The following is a 27017-nucleotide window of genomic DNA, read 5'->3' on the forward strand; positions in this document are numbered from 1 at the left end:
CTCCTGATAGGAGGAGAATCTGACAGGGAAAAGGAAATCCTTAATTTTTTAACATGGGATTTACGTTCTCATTAATTCCAGAATTGTTCTAAAGTTCATTAAAATAATTAATAAAGTTCCTTAGTTGAAAAGTTACTTACATGATTAAACCAAATATTTATTTTTCTTTACTTCTTATGTAGTACAAGTATTGAGAAAAGTATTGTATATTTTTCTCCTAGAGTAAGCAATAAGGAAAGTGCAGGTTAACACATAATGAATGTGACAATGTATTTAAAATAAGAAACGGTTTATGATAAACTGCATGAACATTTTCATGCACATACAGAGTCACCAGAGTTAAATGTGAATTAAAAAGGAATACTGAGTGATAATAATGTTTTTAAATAGTCTTCATTAACTGCACTGTTGTCCATGTTTGTTTGGTTTCAGACTTATCTTCAGACTTATCTTATCTGCACCTTATTTTTATTTTTTATATGTAAATACATGCTGCTGTTTTTATCCTGCACTACAACGAGCCAAATGCAACGAAATTTCGTTCTTATCTGCTCTGTAAAGTACAAGTTTGAATGACAATAAAGAAAGTCTAAGTCTAAGTCTAAGTCTAATCAGTAAGTGCAGTTATATTGAAGCTTGCAGATATTGTTTATTACTTCCAGGTTTAATTATGACTAACATGTTGACCTGAAGCTTTTGTATAAATCATAAACTTGTCTTTTGTATTTTGAAAAATTAAAACATCTTAAAGAAAGAAAATCAAACCAAACAAAGCTGACGGGTAAAGAAAATTAAAATCAAACCAGAACACCATCTTCTTCCTACTGAATACACTTGAGGATATCCACATGATTTGACAAACTCAACATAAACCTCGGGACAAACAGAGGACTGTGTTTTTTGTATCCTAACATCTTCTGTTCATGAGGTGTTTAAATAGTCAGGTATGAATTAAACTCATACAAAACTTAGCCCTAAAAATACACATTTCACTTCCATTAACTTACTTACAATATTTAATGTTTACTACAAAATCATTTCTTTGAATGTTTGTACTGGACTCATGTACTTATCCATACTGGGATGAACTGGACTGATAAATGAGCTATGGAAAGGTTCAAGTAGTGAATAAAACTATTACAGTATTTTATGATCATGTGGTTTTTAAATAGTCATGAATTAAACTCATACAAAATGCTTGAATTTAAAAACCTACTGCCTCTCTTACCCTCAATGCACCAAAACTAATTCAGGTAATTAGTTTACTTCAGCGGGGGGCGCCGGTTGGCCTGGCGGTTTGGTCGGACCCTACGTGCGGAGGCTGGGGTCCTCAAAGCCAGCGGGCAGGGTTCGGTCTGACCTGTGGCTCCCTTCCCGGATGTCATTCCAATTTCCTGCTCCGTCCACTCTCCTGTCAAATAAAGAAAGGTCAACCCCCCTATCTCCCAAAATAATGCTTGCAGCTGATGTAGTCCCAAACCACAAATGCTACCTCAAGTGACATCACTTGAGGCTATTTGTCGGACAATAATCCCAAACATCTGTGAACAAACATCTGCTTGACATAAACGATGTAAGAGGGACACATCATGAAAGCATTAAACAATATTTTTTTATTTTTACCATAAATAATATAAATGACACATCTCTTGTCCTCTACAAACTTGAACCAGATATAGAACTATGGCTTCCTAGAAGCTAACGGAAACCGATGAGTAATAATATAAAAACACTGGAAACATTGCATAACGGTAAATCAACATGACCGGTTCTCAGAGGGAAGAATGTGGCTTCTCTCCTGCATACCTGTAAATATAAAATCAATAAAATAAGCTTGATGAAAGACAAATAAAGTGATGTCAGCGCTGCAGCTTTCCATAATTGATCACAACAGAGTTAAAAATCTTAAACTTACTCTTGAGGTACACAAAATATATATATATATATGTTAGTTACAATCACAAGGTGCTCATTATCAAGTACAGTAGGACAAAACATTGAACCTTGACACTCATTGTCACAGCTTCAGGGAACTTCATCAAGTGGAATAAAAGTCGACATTAACTCAGGAGTGTTTTTGGAGTTATTTGACTTAAGATTATCACTGTGACAGTGAATTAAAAAAACCATACATACATTTTCTAACAATGGACACATGTGTAAACAGCTGGATTTCTACTTTAAAGACAGCTGCAGGTATACACACTAGTGTTCAAAGCTTTAACTACCTTCAATCACCTGCAAAGGATGAAATAAACCAACAGAGTAATGCGAAAACTGCCAAACATTTCTTACCACCGACCTTTCTCCCATCTTTTAAAAAGACTCCTCTAGAGGTTGCATAATTAAAATATACTCTGTTTATCCAAAAGGAACAGGCTCAAAGTTATTCTGCGTCCTGAAACAAAACTTAGCCCTAAAAATACACATTTCACTTCCATTAACTTACTTACAATATTTAATATTTACTACAAAATCATTTCTTTGAATGTTTATACTGGACTCATGTACTTATCCATACTGGGATGAACTGGACTGATAAATGAGCTATGGAAAGGTTCAAGTAGTGAATAAAACTATTACAGTATTTTGTGATCTTACTGTAAAATGGGAACACTTCTAGTGAAACGATCATCTTAAATTAACGCTTTTTTTTTTTTTGCACAGTTTTTGTACGTTCATATTTTTTAATCTAACACTGTCTCTACACTGAGTGCACTTTTGATTGGCAGCTTTAATCCTGCATCTACACTGGATGTTTTCAGACACAGTACAGCTTGGGGGTTAAGATGGTAGACGCTCTCAGTCTCACACACAGAAAATGTAGTTACACTCTAAAAGACTGAAATAGAAAAATAGATGTAAAGACACAAAGAGACACTTTGGGTCGAGGTATACGCTGAACTTTGACTTCAGAAAGAGGAATGTATTTTCTCTTTATGAAGCATGAAAAGTTGAATGCATATAAAAATATGCAAAAACTTTCAAGTTTACTTTGTCTGCTTTTACAGACATCAATCAGACACGTTTCTGCATGGTCTGAAGATCCATCCTGAGCACTAAGATCACAAATGGTTACCACTAAATAAAGGTATAAACAACTAGACACATTATGTTCAAACCACTTGCAACTGTAGATAATGTGATGTGTAGATAATGTGTTAATACTACAAAAGGATGTAACAGGAAAATAAATACTTAATGCCAGGCGTGCTGCTTCTTTTAGTTTTCGTCTGGTCCTCTACGATTTTGCAAGTCAGAAAATACTTTTGTCTCGCCTTGACAGTTGAGATACCTCACATGAAAATCACCTCTCGAAACGTGTTTATATTTTAGATAGCTAGCGTGAAATAAATCCGGCACTTGTCTGGAGGCAGACTGATGCAATAGTTGTTTGTTTGTAAGGGTTTGGTAAACCGGACGCATGTAACAGAACTAATCTCTCCTCGCGATACTTTTCAGATACATGTATGCGTTTACAATCATTCCCTTTTTTTTTAAACATGTGGCCTGCTGTTTTTTTTTTTTTTTTACAGTAGATAATCAAACTTGAAGTGTCTTCTGTAGACAGCTGTACTGATTATTATGAAGCCAAGCTCTCATGTCAGAGTCAAAACAGGCTTTCTTTAACAGTCTGTTTCCACTGTGTCCAGAAGAGGACGATATCAGTTTTAATCACCACAGCCGTCTGCAGAATCGATACAACAGCTGGCCTCTTTAACTTGCAGGTAACAGCAGTTATTGTGTGTGGGCTGAGAGCGATGCTAAATTAAGACTAACCACAAACAGTACTGTGTCAGAAAATATCAAATGAAGACGCTGCTGGAGACAAAAGTTTGAGCCTCACAACTGATAATTAGGCTGAAATGAGTCCGACATGTTTTCTGTTAAAGGTATTTCTTTATACTTATTCTTGGAGCTTTTTAAAAAAAAAACTCTTAGAGGACTAAATTGCAGCATTTTTCTGCCCTCCTGATTAAAACTTTTAGGCCCTTATGTGTCAATAGTTGCACATATAACCACACCCTATAGTGTCCTGAAGTCCACCTGTGCATCAATGGATTAAAGTGAGAAGGTAAAGCACTGAAGATCAGAAAAACAGGATTATAATGGAGTTGATTCAACTGGAAAGTGTTGCTAATAAATTACAAAGCTTACTTCATGTGTACGACTTAAAGGGTGACATCGGCACAAAATATTGGCGACTTCAATACAAAAACCAATATCGGCCAAGTTTTAGTAAAAATGGAGCATCCGCCCTGTTTCTTTTTTTTGGTCCGATCCCTCGTGACCCTCCAGCTTCACCACCACGTGATCTTAAACTCATAGATGGGCCTCTTGCAGTAATAATGGTTAATGAGGTGTTTGTCACAGACGCCGATGCACTGCTGCTCGGCAGTGATGCCGCGCTCGGCCAGGTCGCTGACGATGCAGTGCAGCAGGTCGTAAACGTCCGCCACCGCCTCCCACGGCCCGAAGGAGACGTCCACCTCGCAGTGATGTTCAAAGAGCTTGGCCTCGCTGTCCGAGCGCTCGAATCGCAAAGAGTTAAAAAGAGGCCGCTCGTACGGCGTGATGGGCATCTCCTCCTTGTAGACGCAGATCTTCAGCTTGGCAAAGCGAGCCTTCTTCTGCATCGCCCTCAGTTTGGCGATCTCCACAATACGCTCCAGATTGTCTGAAATGTAAAACAGGAACAAGTCATCAATGCAATCTGTGAATATTATATTGAATTATTTATTTTTATTTCGCTCAGCAGAATGTTTTTTTTTTTCTGGTTGTACATAAATCAAACCTTCACTTACAATCTTTATGTGAAGGTCAAAGTCTTTAACAAACACACCTTTACTTATGAAGATGTTTTTCTTATGCTTTTAAAGAAAACCTGGAACTACTTTCAGTATGCAGCTCTGCAATCCACATGTGGTCAGTGTGAAATCAAAGAGGCTGTGAACACAAATTAAACTGCCACTCAACAATAATCCTCATAAACTTAATAAAACCTTTGAGTCGAGTTATTTTCCGTTTCATCTTAAAATTATGCTGGTTGATTAAGACGCTAAGGAAAATGCTAAAATGTAAAGAAACAACAGATAAGAATTTGTCTGATTATGAAAGGCTCCTCCAGCTCCGGCTTTCCTTAAATATTTTGCAGTGATAACAATAACTGGTTTCATTAACTGGCAAAGTGTTGCTTAGACAGTGACTGGACTGCATTGGGCTAACATGACTGAATCTAGTTCAGGAGAAAGAAACTGAACCAAAGTCGTCCTCTAAATAGACGCAGTTAATTACATCTAATGTTACACTTCAAACAGACAGCACTGTGATGCATCAGTCAGCTGACATCCAGCACTTTTCTCAGTTTCAGTTAGGTTCATTTGCAAAAACTTGTTGTGGATTTTTACTGGTTCTGGTTTGCTGAGTATTTGTGTGTGTGAAAATAATAGAAATAATGACCCACTGATTCCATCAAGTTATCAAGACAGTAACATGTGTGAAGCAGCAGCAGAAGACGTTAAATGCTTTTTATAGAGGGAACTGTGACACTTTAGCATCTGATCACACTCCGTATCAGAGTGACATCTCTGTTTAATTTGAACATACAGACGTGACAAACACGTTTTAGATCCAGGGTTACGTCTGTGATCTGTGACATATTCATAAGCTATCATCAGGGTTTCCACTAATGCATTGCAGTCTTGCTGTGGTGATATCTGTCTGTAAACACAGAGGTATATGCCACCCGTCAATCCATTATCTATACCGCTCGTCAGGGTCGCGGCGGGGCTGGAGCCGATCCCAGCTGTCATTGGGTGAGAGGCGGAGTACACCCTGGACTGATTGCCAGTCAATCACAGGGCTGACATACAGAGACAGCCAGACGTTCATGCTACAACAGTAGATGAATATCTAATTTAAGATACTTCTAGTGGAACTGAAATTTGCCATTTTGTGAACAGAAACAGATGCAGGCTAAAAGATAGGGTTCACATGTAGTTCACAGTGTCAGACTATACAACACCCTGCAAACAGTGAATCTGTGTGACCAGGTGAAGCTATGACGATCATGTAACATTTTGATTTTTAGATTTAACTAACTTTAACATCGCTGATTTATGAGCATGTGATGAAGATGGATTACCTCTGTAGTAGGGCAGCAGATCGAGGAAAGCTTGTCGGACTCTCTCCCCTGTGAGCGGCTGAGAGTCCTCCAGGTTGTCCAGCAGCGGGCCGATGGAGTAATACTGAGCCTCCCTATGCACCGCTCGCACCCGGTCCCTGTGAGGAAGCTCGCCTTCTCGGAGGAAATTCAGGATGTCCCTTTGGATGGGGGAAAAAAGTATCACTAGAACAAAATCCACAAACGACTCTCATCTTCCTAAATCTGCAGATTCAGATTTTTTTTTTTTTTTTATCGTCCCATCAGGGGAAATGTGTTTTTGCAGAAAGGAGCAACACAGAGGGACACAACGTACAAGGACAACATCAACCGTTAAATCAATCATACCCAATTAAAACCAAACCCCAAACATCGGACACAATGCAAGTGTAATGGAAAAATATATGTTATTGCCTTTGCATTTAACACACACGAAGTCTGGTATAAATGTCTCGATGTAACCGCTTCCGAGCGGGATTCTGCTACGCATTTGTGCTGATTGTCACTCCTGTGTAAGTTTCCCCCTTTTGCAAAAGAAACCCTTTATACTCGAGCAATAAGATAAACAGAGACAAACGGTTTGACTTGAGATCTTATGTTAAATACAGAAAAATCCACGACACAAGTCACACAATCTACAAGGACGATGACGACAATATAAAGAGTAAAATAAGAACTCATACAGATATGATCATTTTTATTGAGTGTAAATGTGCACGAGTGCAATGTGGAGGTGTGCAAATGCACAATAGTAATGCATGGAAAGCTACCTGAGTGCTCATTTGCATTAAGCATACAATTAATGGCAGTGAATGTACCAACTTTTCTAAATGAAAATTTGCATTACCTAATCAGTTCTCCTCCACTGAACAGATTTTCTTCTGTTACCGACTCAACATAAAGGAATGTTTTCAACCAGTAAATATCTGTTTTTACACCTTTTCATCAGAGTACTCTTCTTATACGTTTTTTTCTTTATCCTTTTTCAACTGTTTATCATTATATGACTCCCACTTTACATTTGTTCTCAGCAGTAAGCATCTTGACTCAGAATTCTCTCACAAACGTGGCCAATTAAGTTTGCTTTTTATTCTACTTCTCTGCAGCAGAACCTGGCGGGCTTGTAAACAAAGCAAATAAAATGAATGCAGAAAAATACAGAGAGGTCCTGGAGGAGAAGCTGCTGAAGTGTGCAACACAACAACAACAACTTGGAAGAAGATTAATTCTCAGCCAAGACAATCGCTTCAAAAACATGAAGTTGGCAAAAAATCACCAGTGTTTACATCCCAAATGAAAAGGAGTCGAGTCCACCTGCAGTGGGCCAGCAGGAAATACATCTGCTGGTAAGATATATATATATGTTGTGTATCTTCTACCTCTCCTTCTGTCAGATCCATCTTGAATACACAGACACACACAGGGGCATACATTCAGAACTGACCGTAGTAACCTCAACCCACTTCTTACATAAGCCCTACATTTTGAAAAGTCGGATGTTTTTGGAGCAGACTGAAATATCTCATGAAATGTTGTATAGAAGCAGCGGTCACTGACTAGAGGATCAAGCCTGTGAACTTTTGTGATACTCTGTCTTTTTCTCCAGCACAGTGTTGTCTCAAACTTTTTTTTAACAATGCACCCTGTTTAAAATGTCTTTTGACCAAGTACCTCCTGACTATCCTTTGTGAAAAGATGAACCAGAGCACTGCCCTGTTAGCGTGTCATTTTCTCAACAACACCTTGAAGAAAAAGAAGAAAAACACCTCATTAGAGCCCCGGCCTCATGGAACTGTTGAGTTCCTGCAGAAGAAATGCACAAAGCCTGAGGAGGATGTAAAAGAAGCAGTAAAATATATACACTAGAGGTGGGGGAAAAAAAAAGATTTATGTAAAAATCGAGATTCTTATCTTTTGAGATTTTAAATAGATTCAAACTTCCAAAATTAGATTTTTCTTTGGGCTAATCAGTCACTCCCTGCTAAGTGCTAAGGCTAGCTCTTTAACTCAGTAGAATGATAAATGGAGCAGCAAGATACTCAGCCAGCCTCACAGATGACTGCAGTAAATCCTGATGAAGTGTGTACTTATTCAAAAATACACTTTGAATCATGAATCCAGAATCTTTTTGAATAGAAAATAGATTCTCAAATCGAATCGTCATCACAAGAATCGAAATCGAATCGTGAGACACCCAAAGATTCCCAGCTCTAATACACACCCTCATACTGACTCATAGGCTTTGTTTTGTGTGTTTTTTTAACTAATTTGAGTCAGTCAATTGTGTTTACAATTGTACATGTGTACTGTAACATGTCAACCACTAATTAATGTTCTTAATATTTTTAAACTTTCTATTTTAGTGTTTCTTTTCTTTCCTCTGTCAGGATGTTTTTGATGTCTTGTGTGAAGCACTTTGAATTGCCTCGTTGTTGAAATGTGCTATAGAAATAAACCTGCCTTGCCTTAATTCACGTCAGTTGTTCTTATCAAAATGGGCTTTGAGCAACCGTAAAACATAACAGACATGAACTTAGGAGTTAGGAGACATACACAGCTGAGGAAAGGAAGGTTAACCTTAACATGGAGCTTACATGAACAAGTTAGTCGGTGAAAAACAGGTTTATAAGTAAATATCTGCAAAAAGCAAAGACGGCAAACAACAACATGTCTGTAGACACAAATGAGATCTGCAGAAAGAAAGTAAAAAGTAAGTTCATAATCATCAAGACAGCATTTGCATACAATATGTATACATGCACTGCAGATAACTACCAACTACTAGGTGCAATATTATCAAGATGACTAACATAAGAAGAGGAACATGGTGCTGTAAACAGTAAGCAATAGCAGATTTCTTATAGTGAGTAATTTGGCATGCTAATGTTAGCTTCAGGCTTGAGCTATGAATCCTGAGAAGAAAAGCTCGCAGTGTGAATGTAGCCTAAGAAAACCCTGATAATGTTCATGATATCAGTAGCAGAGGGGGCCACAGGGATAACCCACGCAGGCCATCATTTTTAATTAGTTGCACCTTTTTCACTCAGTTTGTGCTGCCTTAGCGCACAACTCTGCAGCCTTTCTTCTACTCCTCCTCCTCTTCCAGACACACACCCTCATCGAGCGCTACATACATCTGCTACTTTCAACCCTATTACAGGAACAGTTTGACAGACAGGCATGCATGTCAGCAGATAAACAACAAGTATGATAACAGTGTGCAGCACAAAAATAGATATGTAAATAGGTATAGAGCATTAGCAGAAGGCAGACTTGAACATTTTTGCACAGAAAATCCTGACTCATAAAAACCTTCTGTCAAAATATAATGAGCTGCCATCAGCATCTTTTCAAACAGAGCAGATTGCAGCATGAACTTTATTTAGAACTAAATGTAATCACAAAGTTGCCAGTTATAGACTTTTTATGCTCACAGATAATCCTCCTCTATGTTTCTGTTCATACTCATCTCAGAAGATATTCCAGCAACTGGTTAGTAGACAAATTAACAACCACTACATCCCAGTGGTGGTAGTGTAATGATATTTTTTGTCTGTTGTTAAAAACCATATTTTGATATCGTGGTTTATCCTGTATTATCAGCTCACACACTGTGCTACTCACCCAAAATGAGTCCCATCCCGATCGATAAAGTAGCGTCCGTCTGCGTCCCGTGGGATGTAATGACGCCCACTAAACATGGCCGCTAACATGGTGTCCTCAAATCGCCGTAGCGTGGACAGGCGGGTGGTGAAGTATGTGCCCCCGACATTCAGAGAGATGACCTCTGGAAACTTCACAACGAGAGAATTCAAATCAAAACGGGCACATTATGGGACAAAAGATATGAAAACACAGAATGATTGTTTAAAGCACGAACACTGTCAAATATATTTTATCTTATTTTTATTTATATTTTTTTTAGAGATGTTCTGTTAATTGTTAATACATGGGTTATTGTGAGGACAAAGAACATTTAGCAAAGTTGTTATTAATATTGTTTAAATAATTGTTAATAAAGTAAAATGTGTCTTCATCGTTCTTGAATTAGCTCCTTTAACTTCTAGACTTTCAAGCAAAGGAGCGACAAAATCAAACTCAAACATTTTCAGCGCCGTGAGAAACTGGGACATGTCCTAATAACATTTCAAAAACATGTTTAAGATTTTGAGGACATAAATATAATATAGGAGGGTGTAATCCTTTTCTACTTCAGAATGTAAAAACTTCAATGTTCTTGGTTATTGTTTCGTGCACTTGAACAACTTCAAATTGATGCAGCAAAGAAGCAAATCTGTGGTGGATAACTATACGAGTTGTTTTGTAGTTTTTGATCTCACAGCTAAATGTTCTCCCTGTGCCTGCGGGGGGTTCGCTCCAGATACTCCAGCTTCCTCCCACTGTCCAAACACATGCTCGTTAGGTCAATTGGTGACTCTATGTTTTCCATAGGTTTGAATGTGAGTGTGGCTGGTTGTCTGTCTCTTTAAACAGGCGCATGTTTACTTTCTGTATTTACATTAAAAACATAACAGAAACTAATTTTAACCTAGTTTCAATGAGCAACTTTTTATCTAATAATATCAAATATTGCTCTTTGGCTCTTTATTCTATGGCCCTTTAGTTAAATGAAACATAGAATAGAATAGAATAGAGTTACTTTATTGATCACAAACTGGGAAATTCTGGCGTTACAGCAGCAGGTTATCCAAACACACAATATGAGTAAAAAACACAATGTTAGCAAATCTAAACATAATATAATATTAAATACAAAGTAAATAAGTACTAAAAGATATCAAAACTAAGAATGTGAATATATACAACCAGGATTTAACTAAGCATTACTAGTCTTCAATAGGAAGATTAAATATGGAAGATTAAATGTAAATGTGCAAAAACAGAGTTGTAAATGGACAGTATTGACAAAAGTTAAAGTGCAGGAGTGTAGACATATAATAAGCAGAAACTATTCAATATAACGGCGAGTAGACAGCCAAATGAAGTGAAACATGTACTTGTTGATTCTTACCCATTGGGTTCTTCCTTGTAATGTAATTGTTCAATCAGATCGTGAATCAACTTATAGTAGTTTATCTTTTAATCTTGTTTGTTTACAACTGGAAGATCTAATTGACCTGAATTTCAATGGCTGCCACGGAGGTTTGGCTCAAACCCTCTGCTTGGTGGGTTTTCCCTGTAGGATATATTTACATGTGACAATGATGACCACGATTACGATACATATAGACCTCGATAAAGGTCTGAATACAGAAATTATGTTACTGAGGAAAGAGTGTGCAGGAGTCCAACTCTGAGGACAGTAAACTGTGTAACCACTAGGATGCACTGTACTGCAACCATGCTGTGTTAAAGAGGCAGCTTTAAATAATGTGACAGTATTTATACAGGGGGCTGCTTTTTCAGTACGTTATAAGAGTAAGATCATCTAGTGCACCCAACCCCTTATAAATGGAAACCCTATCTGAAGAGCAGAATGCTGATTTCGTCGTCAATGTGAATAATTCATACCGTAAGTGAACATTTGATGGACTGCATCCTGTGACATGACCAGACGTCCAATCTGAAATCCCCCTCCAACAAATACCACGTCTGATTACTCGACTGGCTTTTGAACAGCCTGTGCGAAGAGATGTGTGGGTTGATCTGAGTTTTTTAAGCAGCCATGACTTCGCTGTCACACCCAACAAATAAGAGGATTATTCTGCTGGAGCCATGTTGTGCAGGCTACATCCATGACCAGACTGGATATTCACACATGTGATGACACAACTGCGGGGCCAATTATCAGCTCAACAAACCTCTGACCCCTCTCTAAATAGACATAAACTGTAAACATTTTGTTAAAACCGTGTGGACTTTTTTTTTTGTATTTTTTGCACTGTTATCATGATAACTATAATGTAAACTTACAGTGTCCATGCATTTATAATAGTTTAATGTGGTTACTTCAGCTGTTCTTGGGTAATAAATCTGGCCTTTACTTGCATCATGAAGAAAGTGTGCTTTTTATGTTTAAATCCTGATGAAAGACACAGTTTGTTTTAGTGGTTGAAAGCTCTTTTTTTAATGCTGTTTCAGTGTGATTTAAATCCGTGTCAAAGCAGGCCTACCTCCTGCTCCTGCGAGCTGAGAGAGGGGTGGAGCGGCTTGCTGAGGGCGAAGTTCGGGGCTGGGGAGGCCGGCTTTCGGAGCTCGTCCTCCGCAGAGTCCGAGGTGGACATGGCATCGCCCGGTTTCTCGGTGTCACCTGCGGCCGAGAACACCACCATCACTCTGGGTAAGGGCAGCGTCCGCCTCTCCTGGATGAACCTCCTCACCCGTGTAGTAGTAGCAGCAGCAGCGGTGGGCAGCGGGCTGAAGGACAGAGACTGGCGATCCCTGCTGCAGCCATCGGAACCATCAGAACCAGTGGAACCACTCGAGCCATTCTGCTGCATGCACACGACAGGGGGTGATAGCTGGAGCCACAGTGCGCGACTTGCTATTAAAAACAACAACAATAACAACAACAACAACGTAGAGGGGTTAGGGGTAGGGCGCCAGAAGCTGCTGGGTACACACCCCTCCTTCAAAGCGAAAGCGGAAGTAGGGTAAATCCGCCTGCAATGAATAAAACGTACAAATCCTAAAGAGTGCTGAACAGCTGATCCAAACTGATCGGTTAGCAGCCACGACTGGGCCCGTGCAGTCGTCTGTCATACGTGCTGTGACGTCACAGAAGTAGGCACCGTCATCACGTAAGGAGGTAGTGGTGCCTGAAGAAGAAGAAGTCGGTATAAACATTTTTACCAATTTTTATGTTTTTTTTTTTTTTTTTTTAGTGGCCCGTCCAGCAGAGGATAAAAGCCTTTGTTAAAAAAGAAGAAGTGACATTTAGCCCACTCTTTCTGATTTAGTTAGTGTAGGTTACTCTGTGTACTAGCCAATTAGAGACAGAGTAGGAAAGGGGCGTGTCTAGACTTTTTCTTTGACTGTGGTGGCCCAACTGTGACACTAAACTTAAGCAGTGGGGGGGCCTGAAATTTGATGTGCGCACAAATAGAGCAGGAAACATGAAATAATTAAATTAATAGATGTGTTTTTACATAGAATGAATGAACATTTTAAATAATTATTTAAACATTTATTTAATTATTTATGTATTTCATAAATTATTTATTTATTTATATATTACCAATTTTAAATGATTAATGACACATTTAAATAATTATTTAATTATTTAATAACACATGCATTTAATTAATTAAATAATTACATATTTATTTATATATTTGTTGATTTATTTCCAATATTAAATAATTTATGACACATTTAATGATTTAATTAATTCTATATTTATATATTTCATTTTGGTATTTTTAGTCCTCCATACATAAAACCACACACACAGAAATACCAAATCTACCCTTTCTAACTTCACCAATCAAATCTACTTTATAACACAAGCTAATGGCAACATTAGCTTAATGTTTTAATGACACCAAAAGAAGATTTATGTTAAATTCAGAATTTAAAGTTTTTAATAATTTGCATGCAAACTCCTGCACAGTCAACTTGTAATGTTTTGGTCCCAACACATTGTCAGTTAGTTAGACATTGTAATGTAAAGAAAACACTAGCAGCCTTTCCAGGACAAAAAGACCTAATAGCTGTTTTTAAAGACTTTATATGTGATTTTTTGATCCAGCAGACGTCGCCCTTGAGCACCAGCATGAAACCAAAACAACTCACGCTGCATTGTTGTGTTAGCATGCTAATGCTAGCGATCTTTATTATGCTGGTATCTTCACACTGCATGTAAATTTACCTGAAATGAGCGTGATCTAGAAACACAGTTAAGCAGTGAGTACAGTATGTTATTCTTCTTTTCTCTAGTCCCTCAATTAAACAACTTTTATACACGAGGGGAGGAGTCAGCCAGCCGTCCTGGCGATGTAAACAAACTGAAGATAGGACTCGGAAAACTCGGAAAACATCACAGACAGTGGGACTCGGGTGTTGCACCCATTGTAGACAGTCATGACTCACAGAGTTATTTTCAGAGGATATACTTGATTTCTACATTTAAGTGTGAAAAATCACATATTAAGCCTTTAACAGTAATTCCCGCTTCTGACTAGAAAAATAGCCAACCACAGTTCAGGATTTTTGGGGTGGCATCTGTGTTGGTCAATCAGATTTTTAGAGGGGCCCATTACACCCCTGGACACGCACCTGGAAAGGTCATCGCCCTAGGAAAAAAGAAATTGCAGCATACTGCTGAATGTTGTTAATCAATCAATGGTGTGAATCAGAGGGGCTTTAGAAGTGGGTACTGAAAATATGTGGATATACTCCATGTACACGGTTTAACCTGCCCGACACTGCTGGTTGCAGGGAATAAAATCTGTTGGACCTGTGTGGTGAAACTTAAAGTCACTGTTGACATAGATAAATAGTTGATGATTAGCTGACAGGCTATGATAAAAACAACTATGTTCTTTGGTGTTTCTAGGCTATGGCCAAACAAGAAAAGAGCACTTAAAAATAGCCTTAGTGATAACCAGCAATAGCCTAGATAGGCTTACAGACAGACACACTTATTGAAAAAATCAAATTAATTTCTAGTCTTTCATCATCACTAAACTCAAAACATAACATTAACTCTCCCGGAAGTTTTAAAGTTTGACCCAAAAGATTAGGAAATATCTCTCTAAGCAAATCTCTGACATTACTATATCAAGTATCAACTGTCATCATCAATTTGTGTCAAAGGAAACAAGAATGTAATGATTAATCCAGTAAACAATACAATCCAGCCTGCTGTGCTTTCATTTAGTTTTTCTTTGCCATCCTTACCTTTTGTTTGTTGCATTAGCCATGAAGTAAACAATTCATGTTAACTTTGAATCCTAACTTCTTCCAGTTTAAATGGAAATGTAACTCGACTCCTTGCACATAAACCCAGTAATGTGTGACTTTATTTAATTCACATACATTTTTTATATTTAGGTTTATTTAGCTTGTATTGACATTAATAAGAATGACTTTTTATTCCTTCAAGGAGAGGTGTCACAAAAACAGTTTTGTCTGTGTTGGGCAGAAGATTGGCACACAGCTGAAAACAGCTTGATAACAAATTAAAGTAGGTCCAATGACCACACAGCACTAGCAGTAGATCAGGGGGATGTTTTTGTGTCCGTTTCCAACCGCACAGAGGCTGCAGATGTGTGCCTCTGGAAGGTCTTTAGTGTCTTCAGTGAACGGATGTGGTGGGCTGTTGAAAGAGGAAGCACAGATCTTTCTGCTGCTCTGTCTGAAACTGGAGCGCAATGAGGACAGTCGGACTACTGAAGGTAAAACTCAGACATTTATCACATTAAAGAATCTTTTGTTTGTGAGTGGAAGCCTCAAATTATCTTTAAGGGAATGATGATATTATCTGACAAGGCATACGTTTGAGGGACTGTGTCCAGAGAGCGTTATTAAAGTTATGACTTTGAGCTTTAAAAAAATGTCTACAGTAAAGCTGGAACTTTTTATGCATTTTATTTTTTTTTAATCAAAAGAATAGTTGGTCTGTATCAACGGGAAACCCCAAAATAAGAAGTGATAAATTACTCGTACTTCTGCTTTGCAATCTTTCAGAGGAACATGATGTAAGTTACTCATATTTATACAGCTGTGGTTGTCGTTATGATGCATGAGGCCAGCACCAATCAAAAATGATCAATTGCTATACAGGAACAGTTGTGTATTACCACTTATTTTCTCCTTAGATACACCTTAGCTTATGGGTTAGTGTTATTGAGTCCAATGATATTACACTTTAAAAAGAGACATTCTGTCTTTGGTAATAAAGCTCGGAAATATGTCAAATTAAACGACACGTTAATCAACTGTTTTCATGAAAAAATGATATATTGAGGGTATCACCAAAGAGAAGTAGAGAAAAAGCAAGGATACATTTGAGTTTTGGAGGGAAGGGTACATTACACTTTAAAACTATGAAATCCATTTTCAACTCCAGCTGGAGAGCTCAGACCTCCACAAAGATCTTGTTCTGAAGTTGAAGACATTTTCTAAATTCTGCTTACAGATTTAAAAACAAACACTACTTGTTCTAAAACCAACATGATATATAAAAGTATATTTTATATGCCAGCCATGTAAATAACTTGAGTATAATGTACGAACTTAAGAAAAGTAACACTGAAGCGTTTGTAAAAGGTGATGCTTGTTTAAAAAGTATTTTATGAGGGGCATATTATACGTCACTTTAGGATTAGAGAGTCAAACATTTATCAGTCTTTTGCACCTTCAGCGGGTTCAGTCACATGTTTGAAGTGTAGAAAAGGTGCTTGAACTGGTGCTGAAGTGGCTCAGTGTGTACGGCTGTTCATTTTCAATGTAATATTATATCACAGATGTTAGTCACACCAATAAGATGAACTAGATTTTAAATTAGTGTTTCTCAACTGGTCTAACTTCAGGACCCATCCCACCTTTATATAAAATAGAGACCCAGATTTCTGTTATTTTTAAACATTAAAAAAACTTAAATTGGGGCACCAGTAATCTAGAGGTCTAGAGGTCTAGAGGTCTAGTGGTTTGTGTGCGCGCCTGTGTACAGACGCTATAGTCCACCAAGCGGGCGGCCCAGGTTTGAATCCTACCATGGCTCCTTTTCCAGCATGTCATTCCCCACTCTCTCTCCCTGATTTCTGACTCTATCCACCGTCCTATTTCTCGAATAAAGACACGAAAAGCCCAAAAATAAAATCTTTAAAAAAAGGACTTCACAGACATTTTGACACCTTGTTTTTCCATTCACAGTTGCTTAGCGACTCACTTTCTATCCCGTTGAGAGTTGAGAACTATTGAAATAAACTCTTTCGATCTAATTTAGCATAATGTATAATATAAAATTACAGTCCTGCATTAAATACTTTCAAGAAGAACAAAGTCTTCAGATTGTCTAAAAACAGGGTTTTTAAGAGGCATTTTGCACTTGATGTACATTTTGAAGCCTGTAGTTTGTTTGACTATTGAACAAATGTGTTTCATTAGAAGCAATATAAGCACAATTTATAATTATTAAATTTAAAAAATACATATAGAGTGTCAAATGCAATTTAGTTGAAATCCATTCAAGTCTAAATCTTAAATTTCTAACTTCTTGTTTCCCGTCCCTTATAATGACACTTGTTTAAGTACAGATAACCCTTTAGGATATCTCTGCCACCCTTCTCTTAAGGAGCGTCATCCTTTTCAATGAAGCCACGTTTCTCTGCAGCAGGAACTTAAAGTCACGTGAAAATGTGATTCAGTCTGACAAGAGAAGAACGACCGAGGCTGCATTTACTTTCCAGTAAAATCCTGACACAAGACATTCAACTAAACCCACACCAAGTTTAAAAAAAACTCTGACAACATCCAATGTGAAAAAAGCAGAATCTGTGGCTGAAAACTAGAAATATGTGTTACCACACATCCTTAGTATTTAAAACCTACAGCAGATATTGTGGATACTGCGACCACATATATCAAATCAAAGCTTTTACATTTAAGCTTATTTCGATTACACAGTCCAAATGTCTGGTGTTGAGAGATGGACGTACAACATGCATTAATGTTACGCTCAGCCGGGGACAACTAGACGTAGCATGAAAGTGACCCTCTCTTTCCTCTCTCCCAATGATGAGTCACAACCAAACGAATGTGCAGCTCACAAAAGATAATTTATATTTCACTAAACACAAAATGATTCAAACTTTAGAGAGAGCACCGGACAAAATAACAAACACAACATCTGAGTTAAAAACCCAAATGACCTTACCTCAAATAAGATAAAGTAAAAGGCAATCCTCTTACCTGTAAATGATTATTAACTATATTCATCACTCTTTCAATGCATTACTTAATGCACATAATATTTCAAAGAGTTTGAGATTAAAATCAGTTCATTCACATGCAGACGTCTTTGTCTTTCATATTCTTGGTCAGTAAATTCACACAGATTTGTAGTTTTTTATCCAAATGAGCGTCTTACTGACGGTCATGCTTGGCTGTTTGATTTATAGCCCAAGGCAAGATTTCAGCTGGTGTCCCTTGTATTGCAACCAATTTGACATTCAATCCCTGAATTTAACAAGGATTTAATAAGTCTACTACTATGGATCTTAAAATAACTCAACAGTGCAGTTTGTCTAACAGAGCAGCCGCCTCCTACATTAGAGATTATCTGGTTATCTCCTTACAGCTAACACAGACAAGACTGATTGTTATCCTTAAACAGAAACAAATTCCCACATTCATGTTCATCAAAGTCAAACTAAGTACAGCACGTCTCCAAGTTTGAATCTGCCCGCTAACTAAAAGCTCCTAAAGTGAATACAAGATATTTCACTAACTATTAATCTGTGGATTTAAAAACTTTAATCATTGTCATAAACCCGTAAAACAATGTAGACTTTAATCATACAAAAAATATAAAGCGATAAAGTCCACCCATGACACAGTTTTCTTTTTGAGTATCATTTTCTGTTTGCCTCATCCAAAAAAATGCAATCAGCTGCTTGAGGAGAAACATAATTAATGGAGGTGGGTGAGGGTCAACAGTGGGGTCACTTCAGAAACGCTAAAGCTCCAAAGTCTAAGAAAATGTCAAGATTTGGTCTTTATTCAACTTCAATTCAACTGAGAGCAACATTTGACTCTTTATTAAAGCCCTTCCCCTTTTAAAAGCTAGTGAAATAGTTTAGCCCACGTGTGAGGTACTTTCAGCTTCTTTAACAGCCGAGTACCTGGGTGTTCAGTTTCATTTACAGGCTGCACTACACTTCAGTTTTCTTTGGCCAACCACATCCTCTGCTTCACACTGTCTTTCAGTGAACAGGAAAACAGCAGTCGCTTCAGCCATGACAGACTGAATAAGTGATCACAACTGACCAGTAAACCTCACGGTGAAATACTTAAAGCTGCCTCTCTTAATTATGTTTAAATTCATTTTTAAAATTTGATCATAGGGCGGATGTTTTAATCTGTAAAACAGTCTTATAAGTCCACTTGGAGGTCTAATTGTAGTTGGTTATCTGCGTCTTTTGTGTGTCTTTTTTAAGGAATGGTAGGAAACTTCAATGTGCCGGCTGCAGTCCTGACTGTCATGTCTGTGCTGTCTCTGAGTCTGCTCTCCATTTTCTGTCTGCGATGCAAAAAGAAATCAAGTAAGTTCATTTTAATCAGCAAAAAAAAGGACAGAACAAAATGTTGTCTGTTACTGTATGGGTCAAGGGGGTCCAATGCTACTATATGTGATGCCTTCAGGGTCAGCTTTTAAAGACATGAAAACAGCAGTAGACTTTGAAATATCAACATCAGCGACTAATGCCTACTCCTGTAGGTACATGTGCATTATGTGTAACACCGGACTGAAACCTCGCTACCTGACCTGCCCAAACAAAACCATGAAAATCTATACAATGTTTTTTTATTGTTTAATGAGAATTTTGTTGGATTGCAAATTAAAGAAATTTGTATTTTCTGACTTACTTTGAAATGCACGATCAAGACAAATCCTGTTTGGCTTCTTGTAATGTACAATTAAGAGAAAGACTGACGGGGAAGGAGAAGGTGAAGGGTTCAAATTTGTGTTTATTTGCCTGTCAATACTTAATTGTTACAGTTAAAATTATATAACTGTATGTATTGTTACTTTCTGGATGATGTACGCCTGCAATCCTCGTCAGAGATAGATAAAAAGTTGGTCGTTGTGCTGAGAATTGAATCGTAGAAATGGGGATAACAGCGCTCATGCATTCATTGTGTTTCCCTTTGTTGTTGTGCACATAAAGTGAGTTGACCAAGAGTCTAAACTCTGCCGTCTTTCTCACCTCCAAACACTGGCTGTAATTTTGTGTGGCTGTTTTGAAAGCTCAAAAAATGTTGCCCAAATAGGATCTTGCGATAGCTTGAGTGGAAGAGTTTTTAGAAACACTTCAGGTTAATCCAAATGTCATCGTTGTTTAGTGCAAAGTTTTTTAAGTGTTTCCATGAATGTTGTAAATATAAGGAGATTATTTATTTGGTGGAACAGGTGGTGCTTATTTTCCAGTTTACTGACAAGAAATGAATGCAGAAGAAGTAAACATAAAAAAGTGCTGGACAAAAAAACCCTGTAGGATCTAAAGAAAGGGCTTTTTAATATTTATTTTGGAAATACACTAGAGATACAGCGCCGATGATTGTTGTTTTTTTTTTTATTAATTTGAGGAGTTTAACAAGTTTTTAATGTTTAATTCTCTTCAGCGGACTTTTGAGTCATGTGCTTGAAGTGGCTACGTCAGGATTACATGTTTCTATTGTTATAGAATTTTTACAACTAAACCAAAACCAGTCTGCAACCTGCGGTGTTGAAAAATGACGCCAGTCTGAAAGTACAATAAAACTGCAGTTCCACAAGTGTCCACTTGGGGCTGGATGTAAAAGCCCCACACACACCCTGTATTAAAATATTTTTACAGCAGTTATTAACATGCTTACAGCCTGCTGCATAAAACAACTTTGGCCTGAATAGTTAATTTCTTTATCTGCACACACTGTACACAAGTTTTTTTTTCCTTTTAACTCATCTATTTAAGAGTTATGAATATTTAGGGGCGTGGCTGATATCACTGCAATCAGGATCGTTAAAGCACGGAGGCTTAAAGGCCCAGAAACACCAAAGGAGGTCGCCGGCCGTTGGTGTGCGGTCCTCGCCCTAGTTTTTTGCGGTGTGTCCCGTTCCATTGCTACCCATCGGCCCCCGTCAGCCTTTTTTCTGCTGATGTTGAATTGGCGGTCGATGAGAGGAAGCTCTCTGATTGGCTGTTCAGAGGTTTCATTTCTCTCCAGCTCTCGACACAGGTTCAAGAAAGCCCCTTGAGCCTGCTCTGTAGTATCCATGATTTCACCCATTAATGCGGTTTCTCCTTATTTGTCTCCTCCGCCTCTTCTTTTCTTTTTCCACTGAAAGACCAAGGGCTGACAACGCCATCGCCATTTTCAGCTTTTTATCAGTTTTATCTCGATTAGTAGGCTATAGCTATAATATGAATGTTGCACGACAGCGGTGTGAAAATGGTCTTCTCGTATCATAACAACGGACTACCACCGCCTGCTGGCATGGAGAGTTGTTTCCTCTATACGTACGTGGTGGTTGGCCGTCGGCTGTAGTCTTTGCGGTGTGTTCAAGTGCAACTTATTGGCCTTCGTCGCCTCTTGTTCTTTGCCGTCTGCTCGGTGTGTCAGGACCTTAAGGCCCGCCTCGGCTCCACAGCTTTGCCTGTTAGTAACGTTAAGTTGAGACAACATTTTCAATATGGCGACCGCCATCATTGGGCTTCATAACACCTCTTCAGTCACCTATGGGTGAGATCACTGAGACTACCTCTATGATTTAAAAGTTTTATACTTTTTACTTATCTGAACCCAGGGTGCCCACTCAGAGGACTCTGTACACGGGGCGCAGCTTAACCGCTTAAACAGTTCATGGTTAAGAAGAAGAACAACACACACATTGTGGGTGACATGGGCACTCTGAGTCATACTGACACCTCATCCTGTGACAAGAAGCTGTGAAGAAAGCAGAGATGTCACACTAAACTGGAAAGCTGAAAATGTGTTTTGGTTTCTCGTGTTAGCGTCTCTAAACTTCTTATGAAGCCAAAACTGACGAGGAGCAGCTTTGTTCAAAAAGTTAAATATTACTAACAAACTCATATTCCTCTGCTTTGTGTTTTCTTTCTTCTGCAGGATACATTCATGAGGAGCATCAAATCTACAATCCACAGATGTTGTGAGTATTGGATATCATTGAGCTCTCTAGTAAACACAAACACAGGAAGACAAAAACAGGAGACATAATCAAACAGACGAGGTCGACCTGACTTAGTTTCAAGAGGAAGATAAGAAGTAATGATCCATTAGTTTGGATAAGTTTTTCCTTTTTGGATCCTTATTAGCTACCTCCAAGATTAATGCTTATTGGACTTGAGCTTACATAGCGCTTTTCTAGTCTCCTGACCACTCAAAGTGCTTTGACACTGCAGGTCACACCTACACATTCACACACTGATGGCAGAGGTTTCTATGTAAGGTGTCCATCAGTATTAAAAAAACGATTCATACACTGCTGATGAAGCAACGGGAGCAACTTGGTCTTGCCCAATGACACATCGGACGCAGGAGCTGGGGATCAAACCCGGGCCTTCTGGTTAAGAGACACCAACTCTTCCATTGAGTCTCAGCTGCTCCATGCTTTTATTAAAAAAATCTAACGATATGGACACCTGTTTCGATACCATGGCAACAAAAATACATGTCCTACAATATTGGCTTAATTTCTTGTTTTTGATTACCAAAAATTCCGGCAAACTGCTTCACACTGTCTAAATTTCACAAATGGGGAGCGCTGACAGCCTACGCCTAACGGTTACTGTACGTCGAATGCCCCGTGTACAGAGGATGTGGTTTTCATTGCAGCAGCTGTGGGTTCAAATCTGACCTCTGCCCTTTGTTGAAAGTCATCGCCCACTCTGCGCCCTTTTAACATTTACTTTCTCTCGTCCGCTGTCCCATCCAATCAAGAAAAACAAAACGAAAAAAATAAAAAATAAATACAAATTCACGAGTGCATTGGCAATGCAAAGGTACCAAAATGTGGCTTATTTTCAAAAAGTGCTCTCTCTCTTTCCTTTTTGGCAGTCAAACATGATAATAATGCACGTTTGTGAAATGTGTTGTTCGCTTTGTTACTGTTCAAATGTTGTCTTTTATGAAATGTTAACTTTGATCTTAAAACCACAGAAGTAACTTCACTTCCTCTTTAATAATACTGACATGTTCCTGACACAGCCAGCGTGGGGGGAGCAGGTTCGCTGTGACACGATCAAAAACAGGTAAAGTAGAATAAACGACCGCTGGTAAACTCAACCAACTTGTCATTTGGTCCACATGCTGATCTTATTTTATCTTTTACTAACTTTAACTTAATTTTTGTTGCTTTTTCTTTCAGTCACCAAAACCAATCAGATAACTACACCCACTGTGTACGTACACATCACATCATTACTGCAATTATTATCTATGTCTTCAAGTTCTCTTTCAGTTAGAGAACCCCTCTAACACATGGCTGGTTATTGGCTGATGTATTATTTATTGCAAAAAGGTTTTGTAAAAACTTAATGACCTTTACTCCTTGTTCAAATCACTTTTTGTTCTTAATTGAAAACAACAAATATGTAAATATTAATTAATGCAAATTTAACAATAGTAAAGATGTCTTTCACTGTTGTTATCAAAGAGAGCTTCTTCTGTACATCTCTTTGTAACATACAAAAGTGTTTTCCTAAATTTAGTTTAAAAAAAACAAAACTCCTCACATATTTTGATTGTGTGGTTATGTCGTTATTTGATTGTTTCATCAGCAGCACTGTGAATGAGAGTTACTGATTTATGATTTGATAAGCTACACACACACATGTTGCTTCAGGAATCACATAAACACTTCTCATCATTAGTGCAGCTGTGGCTCAGTGGTAGAGTCAGTTGTTTCTAAACTGAAAGGTTGGGGGGTTCAATCTTCAGCTCCTTCAGCTACATCTCCAATGTGTCCTTGGGAGAAACAGTTAACCCCAGGTTGCTGTGTGATTAGTTACTTCTGATGGTCTCTTTACGTCGCAGCCTCTGCCATCAGTGTGTGAACGTGTTAGTGTGAAAAGCGCTTTGAGAAGTCAGATGACTAGAAGAGCTCAAGCCCATTTATCATAGGTGTAATTTTACATTCTTCTCCTGCTGTTATTTAAGAAAATACACATTTTCTACTTCTAGTTAGACTTACAGAAACAGTTTTGGCTTAGATGCCAGGAATAAAATTACACACATTTGAATGGGGGCCATTTTTGTAGTCCAGTTCCTTTACGAAAAAAAGATAAAGAAATAAGCACATTACTCCTTTTAAAACTTCACATTGATAGTATTTACACGTCTAATGGTGTACAGATTAAATACATGAGATACAGAACGATACTGACTTTAAGTGTTAAGTATTTCATTAACTCTTTTCATGCATGTTTATTTTTTTCAGGGAAACTCGTAACCAGTTTGAGGAGATTGCAACAGGTAAGTTTGTGTTATATTTAAGGTAACTCAACATGAGTTTAACAATTACAGCAGACGTCGGCCTTATCGACATAAACTTAATGACTGACAAAAGATGAATCCTCCTGTTACAGAAGAGATTGATGAACAGTCAAACTATGAAAACATCACAGAAGGTAAGTTTAAATATAAGTACACAATAAATCCAATGTGTGAAAATGTGTAATTAAAAGAGTGTTAATATTTATCACTATTTCCTGTGTCATTGCTGTGACTGATTTAAACTGGTTCATACTGTGTTCCTCTAGCTCACACGGGATGCACCGAACATACATATGTGTAAGTATTTTCGCCGCTTTTTAAAACAGTCTCATTACTAACATACTAAACAGACTGTTTTCACCAGATGGACAGCATAAGTTATGTGTTTTAATGTGTAGGCTGTGGTAATATGACGTAGTGTTAAATCGTTACAAGGCCGATATATATGTTTGGACAAAGGTGCTCAGCATGTTTGTCTAATATGCTTTTGCTTCTTTAATTCAGTGTGTTTTCATAAGCTGCAATGGGATGAAAAGTCTGGGCCCTTAATCTAGTTTAACTAAATGAGTGAATTTGCACAAGACAAGACGGGACAGCAGTTGCTTAGTCTGTAGGGACTTGAGTTGGGAACTGAAAAGTCACTGGTTCTAGTCTTAAAGGTCACATATTCTCCTCTTCTTCAACCAGTTTAAATAAGTCTCAGAGCTCCCCAAAACATGTGTGTGAATCTTCTTGTAAATAATCCACTCTGATCCTGTATTTGATCATGCCTATAAACCCCTCTATTTCAGCCCTGCTCAGAACAGGCTGTTTCTGTGTCTGTACCTTTAAATGTAAATGAGCTGTGTCTGACCACGCCTCCTCTCTGGAAGGGCTTTCTTGCTCCATGTCCTATTGTTTACAGTGAGAAGGCAGACTCAGAGGGCAGAACAAACACCTAGCTGTGGGAGTGTCACCCACCTGGGGGTTACTGCCCTTTGTGATGTCATGAAGGGAAAATCTCCAAACGGCCTGTTTGAGCACACATTTTCTGAAAAGTGGAGCAGGATACAGACGGACAGGATGGACTTTTCTCATAATTGGGGGTTTGTAGGCAGGCTAGGGACACATATTAGTGTCAGAGAAACATGGTGAAGTGTATTTTGCAATATGTGTGACCTTCACTGTAAGTCTGCAAACTGCTATTTGACATGTTGGCTGCAACACACAGCTGCAGTAGTTTTAAACTATCAGTAACCTTTGCACCAACTAGCTGAAAGTAGACTTAGCTCTATAAAACTAACTTGCCAAAGCTGATTAGTTTTATACGACTGTTTTGTAACTCCACAGAAGTACAATGAGAACCAGATCCCTGTGTATCCTTTAAAAAAAAAAAAAAAAACTATCTCACACTCAGGCCTTTAAGAATAGAGGAGGTTCTGTAAGTTATGAATGAAAATATTAACATTATTTAACATCAAACAGAACAAAGGTTAAACAATGTCAAATGTGCATTTGTTTTGTAGAGCTCCTCTCCCGATCATAATATATGAAAACGACTGGACTGAAACTGGTGAGAAATGTCTTCCTCTGAATTAATATTCCACATCATGTTAATGGGTGAACTGCAGACTCTTTGTGAATTGAAATTATGCTCATCAATTTGTTCTTCGACTTTTGTTGTCTTAGGTACAAATCTGTCTTCATGTGTGTACGGAAATGTAAATGATGGTAAGTTCAATCTTCATTTAATATTCATCATGAGATTTTTTACAACTTAAGTGATGTTGTGAGAAATGTGAAAGAGATAGCGTCAAACTCTTGTCATCAAACAGACGATGACGACTACGAGAACTCTGAATTCCTCAAGGAGCAAGAAGAAGAAGAAGGTTAGTGATCCATTTATTTGATTGTTTAATTCACAGAAAGGTTGATTCTGTGTTTCTTAATAATGTGAGGCATTTCCAGTGGGGTGACCAAGAGTGGTATGGGCCCCCCTTGAAATCTGATTGGCCACCCTAAAAAAAATCCAGAACTGTGATTGGCCATTTGCCCTATCAGAGGATTGATTTGTCTTAAAACTGACTAGTAGGGCTTTGATGCACAAGTGTAAATACATTTGTTGCACATCTATTTCATGAAACCGGTGCATAGGAAAGTAACACACTGTCTTATTGAAATAACTGGCAAAGTGTCACAATGACAAAGTTGCCAATAAATTGATTTTTGCATGTTAGACATTGTGCAGGAGTTTGAATGCAATTATTTAGTACTTTAAATTGTGTCTTTGAACATTTGAGACAAATTGGAACCCTTCATTTGTCCTCTTTTGTCACCAGAGCCGGATTATGTGAATGAAGATAGCAACTGCACCTGACAAGGCCAGAAGACATCGGCCCTAACTGTAGTTTCTGTGTTAGACTGACAAAGTTTCTGTTTTAATTCCGCTCGGTGTGATGATGCTGTATGTTGTGAAATAAATGCTCATGAACCTCGACTGTGATGGAAATGTTGACTGCCATCTAGTGGTGAAAATAAATCTATGCAACTATACAATTAATGGACAAAGGGAGTGTTTGGAGTATTTTCTGATGTTTGTTTTGTGTATTTAGGGGTCTAAATAAACAAAGCAAATAGTTGACCTTACATAATATGAGCTTTGATTATCCAGATGTTAATTGACAGAAGACTC

The 27017-nt window shown here is 38.0% G+C and overlaps 2 protein-coding genes across 5 annotated transcripts; one reads left to right on the top strand and one right to left on the bottom strand.

Annotated features, from left to right (window-relative positions):
* Positions 1–1590: 1590 nt before the first annotated feature.
* Positions 1591–12856, bottom strand: kctd7 (potassium channel tetramerization domain containing 7). The gene is made up of 4 exons (XM_065963055.1): positions 12298–12856; positions 9788–9957; positions 6146–6324; positions 1591–4678 (listed from the first exon to the last, which is right to left on the bottom strand). Exons 1-4 carry the CDS (start codon positions 12622–12624, stop codon positions 4302–4304), a joined length of 1053 nt encoding a protein of 350 aa, XP_065819127.1. The 5' UTR covers positions 12625–12856; the 3' UTR covers positions 1591–4301.
* Positions 12823–26885, top strand: si:dkey-183i3.6 (LAT2 domain-containing protein). Of its 4 annotated transcripts, none has more exons than XM_065963057.1 (13): positions 12823–12960; positions 15384–15522; positions 19288–19392; positions 21959–22001; positions 23060–23103; positions 23220–23253; positions 24291–24325; positions 24439–24480; positions 24613–24643; positions 25852–25898; positions 26015–26056; positions 26161–26214; positions 26665–26885. In XM_065963057.1, exons 2-13 carry the CDS (start codon positions 15393–15395, stop codon positions 26700–26702), a joined length of 645 nt encoding a protein of 214 aa, XP_065819129.1. In that variant the 5' UTR covers positions 12823–12960; positions 15384–15392; the 3' UTR covers positions 26703–26885. The 4 variants fall into 4 exon arrangements, with proteins under 4 accessions (XP_065819129.1, XP_065819130.1, XP_065819128.1 ...); XM_065963059.1 differs by lacking the exon at positions 12823–12960 and adding an exon at positions 19058–19131 and having other exon boundaries at positions 15407–15522; XM_065963056.1 differs by lacking the exon at positions 12823–12960 and having other exon boundaries at positions 15339–15522.
* The last annotated feature ends 132 nt before the right edge of the window (positions 26886–27017 follow it).

The sequence above is a fragment of the Labrus bergylta genome, chromosome 14 (assembly GCF_963930695.1).
Source record: "Labrus bergylta chromosome 14, fLabBer1.1, whole genome shotgun sequence".
NCBI classification, from domain to species: domain Eukaryota; kingdom Metazoa; phylum Chordata; class Actinopteri; order Labriformes; family Labridae; genus Labrus; species Labrus bergylta.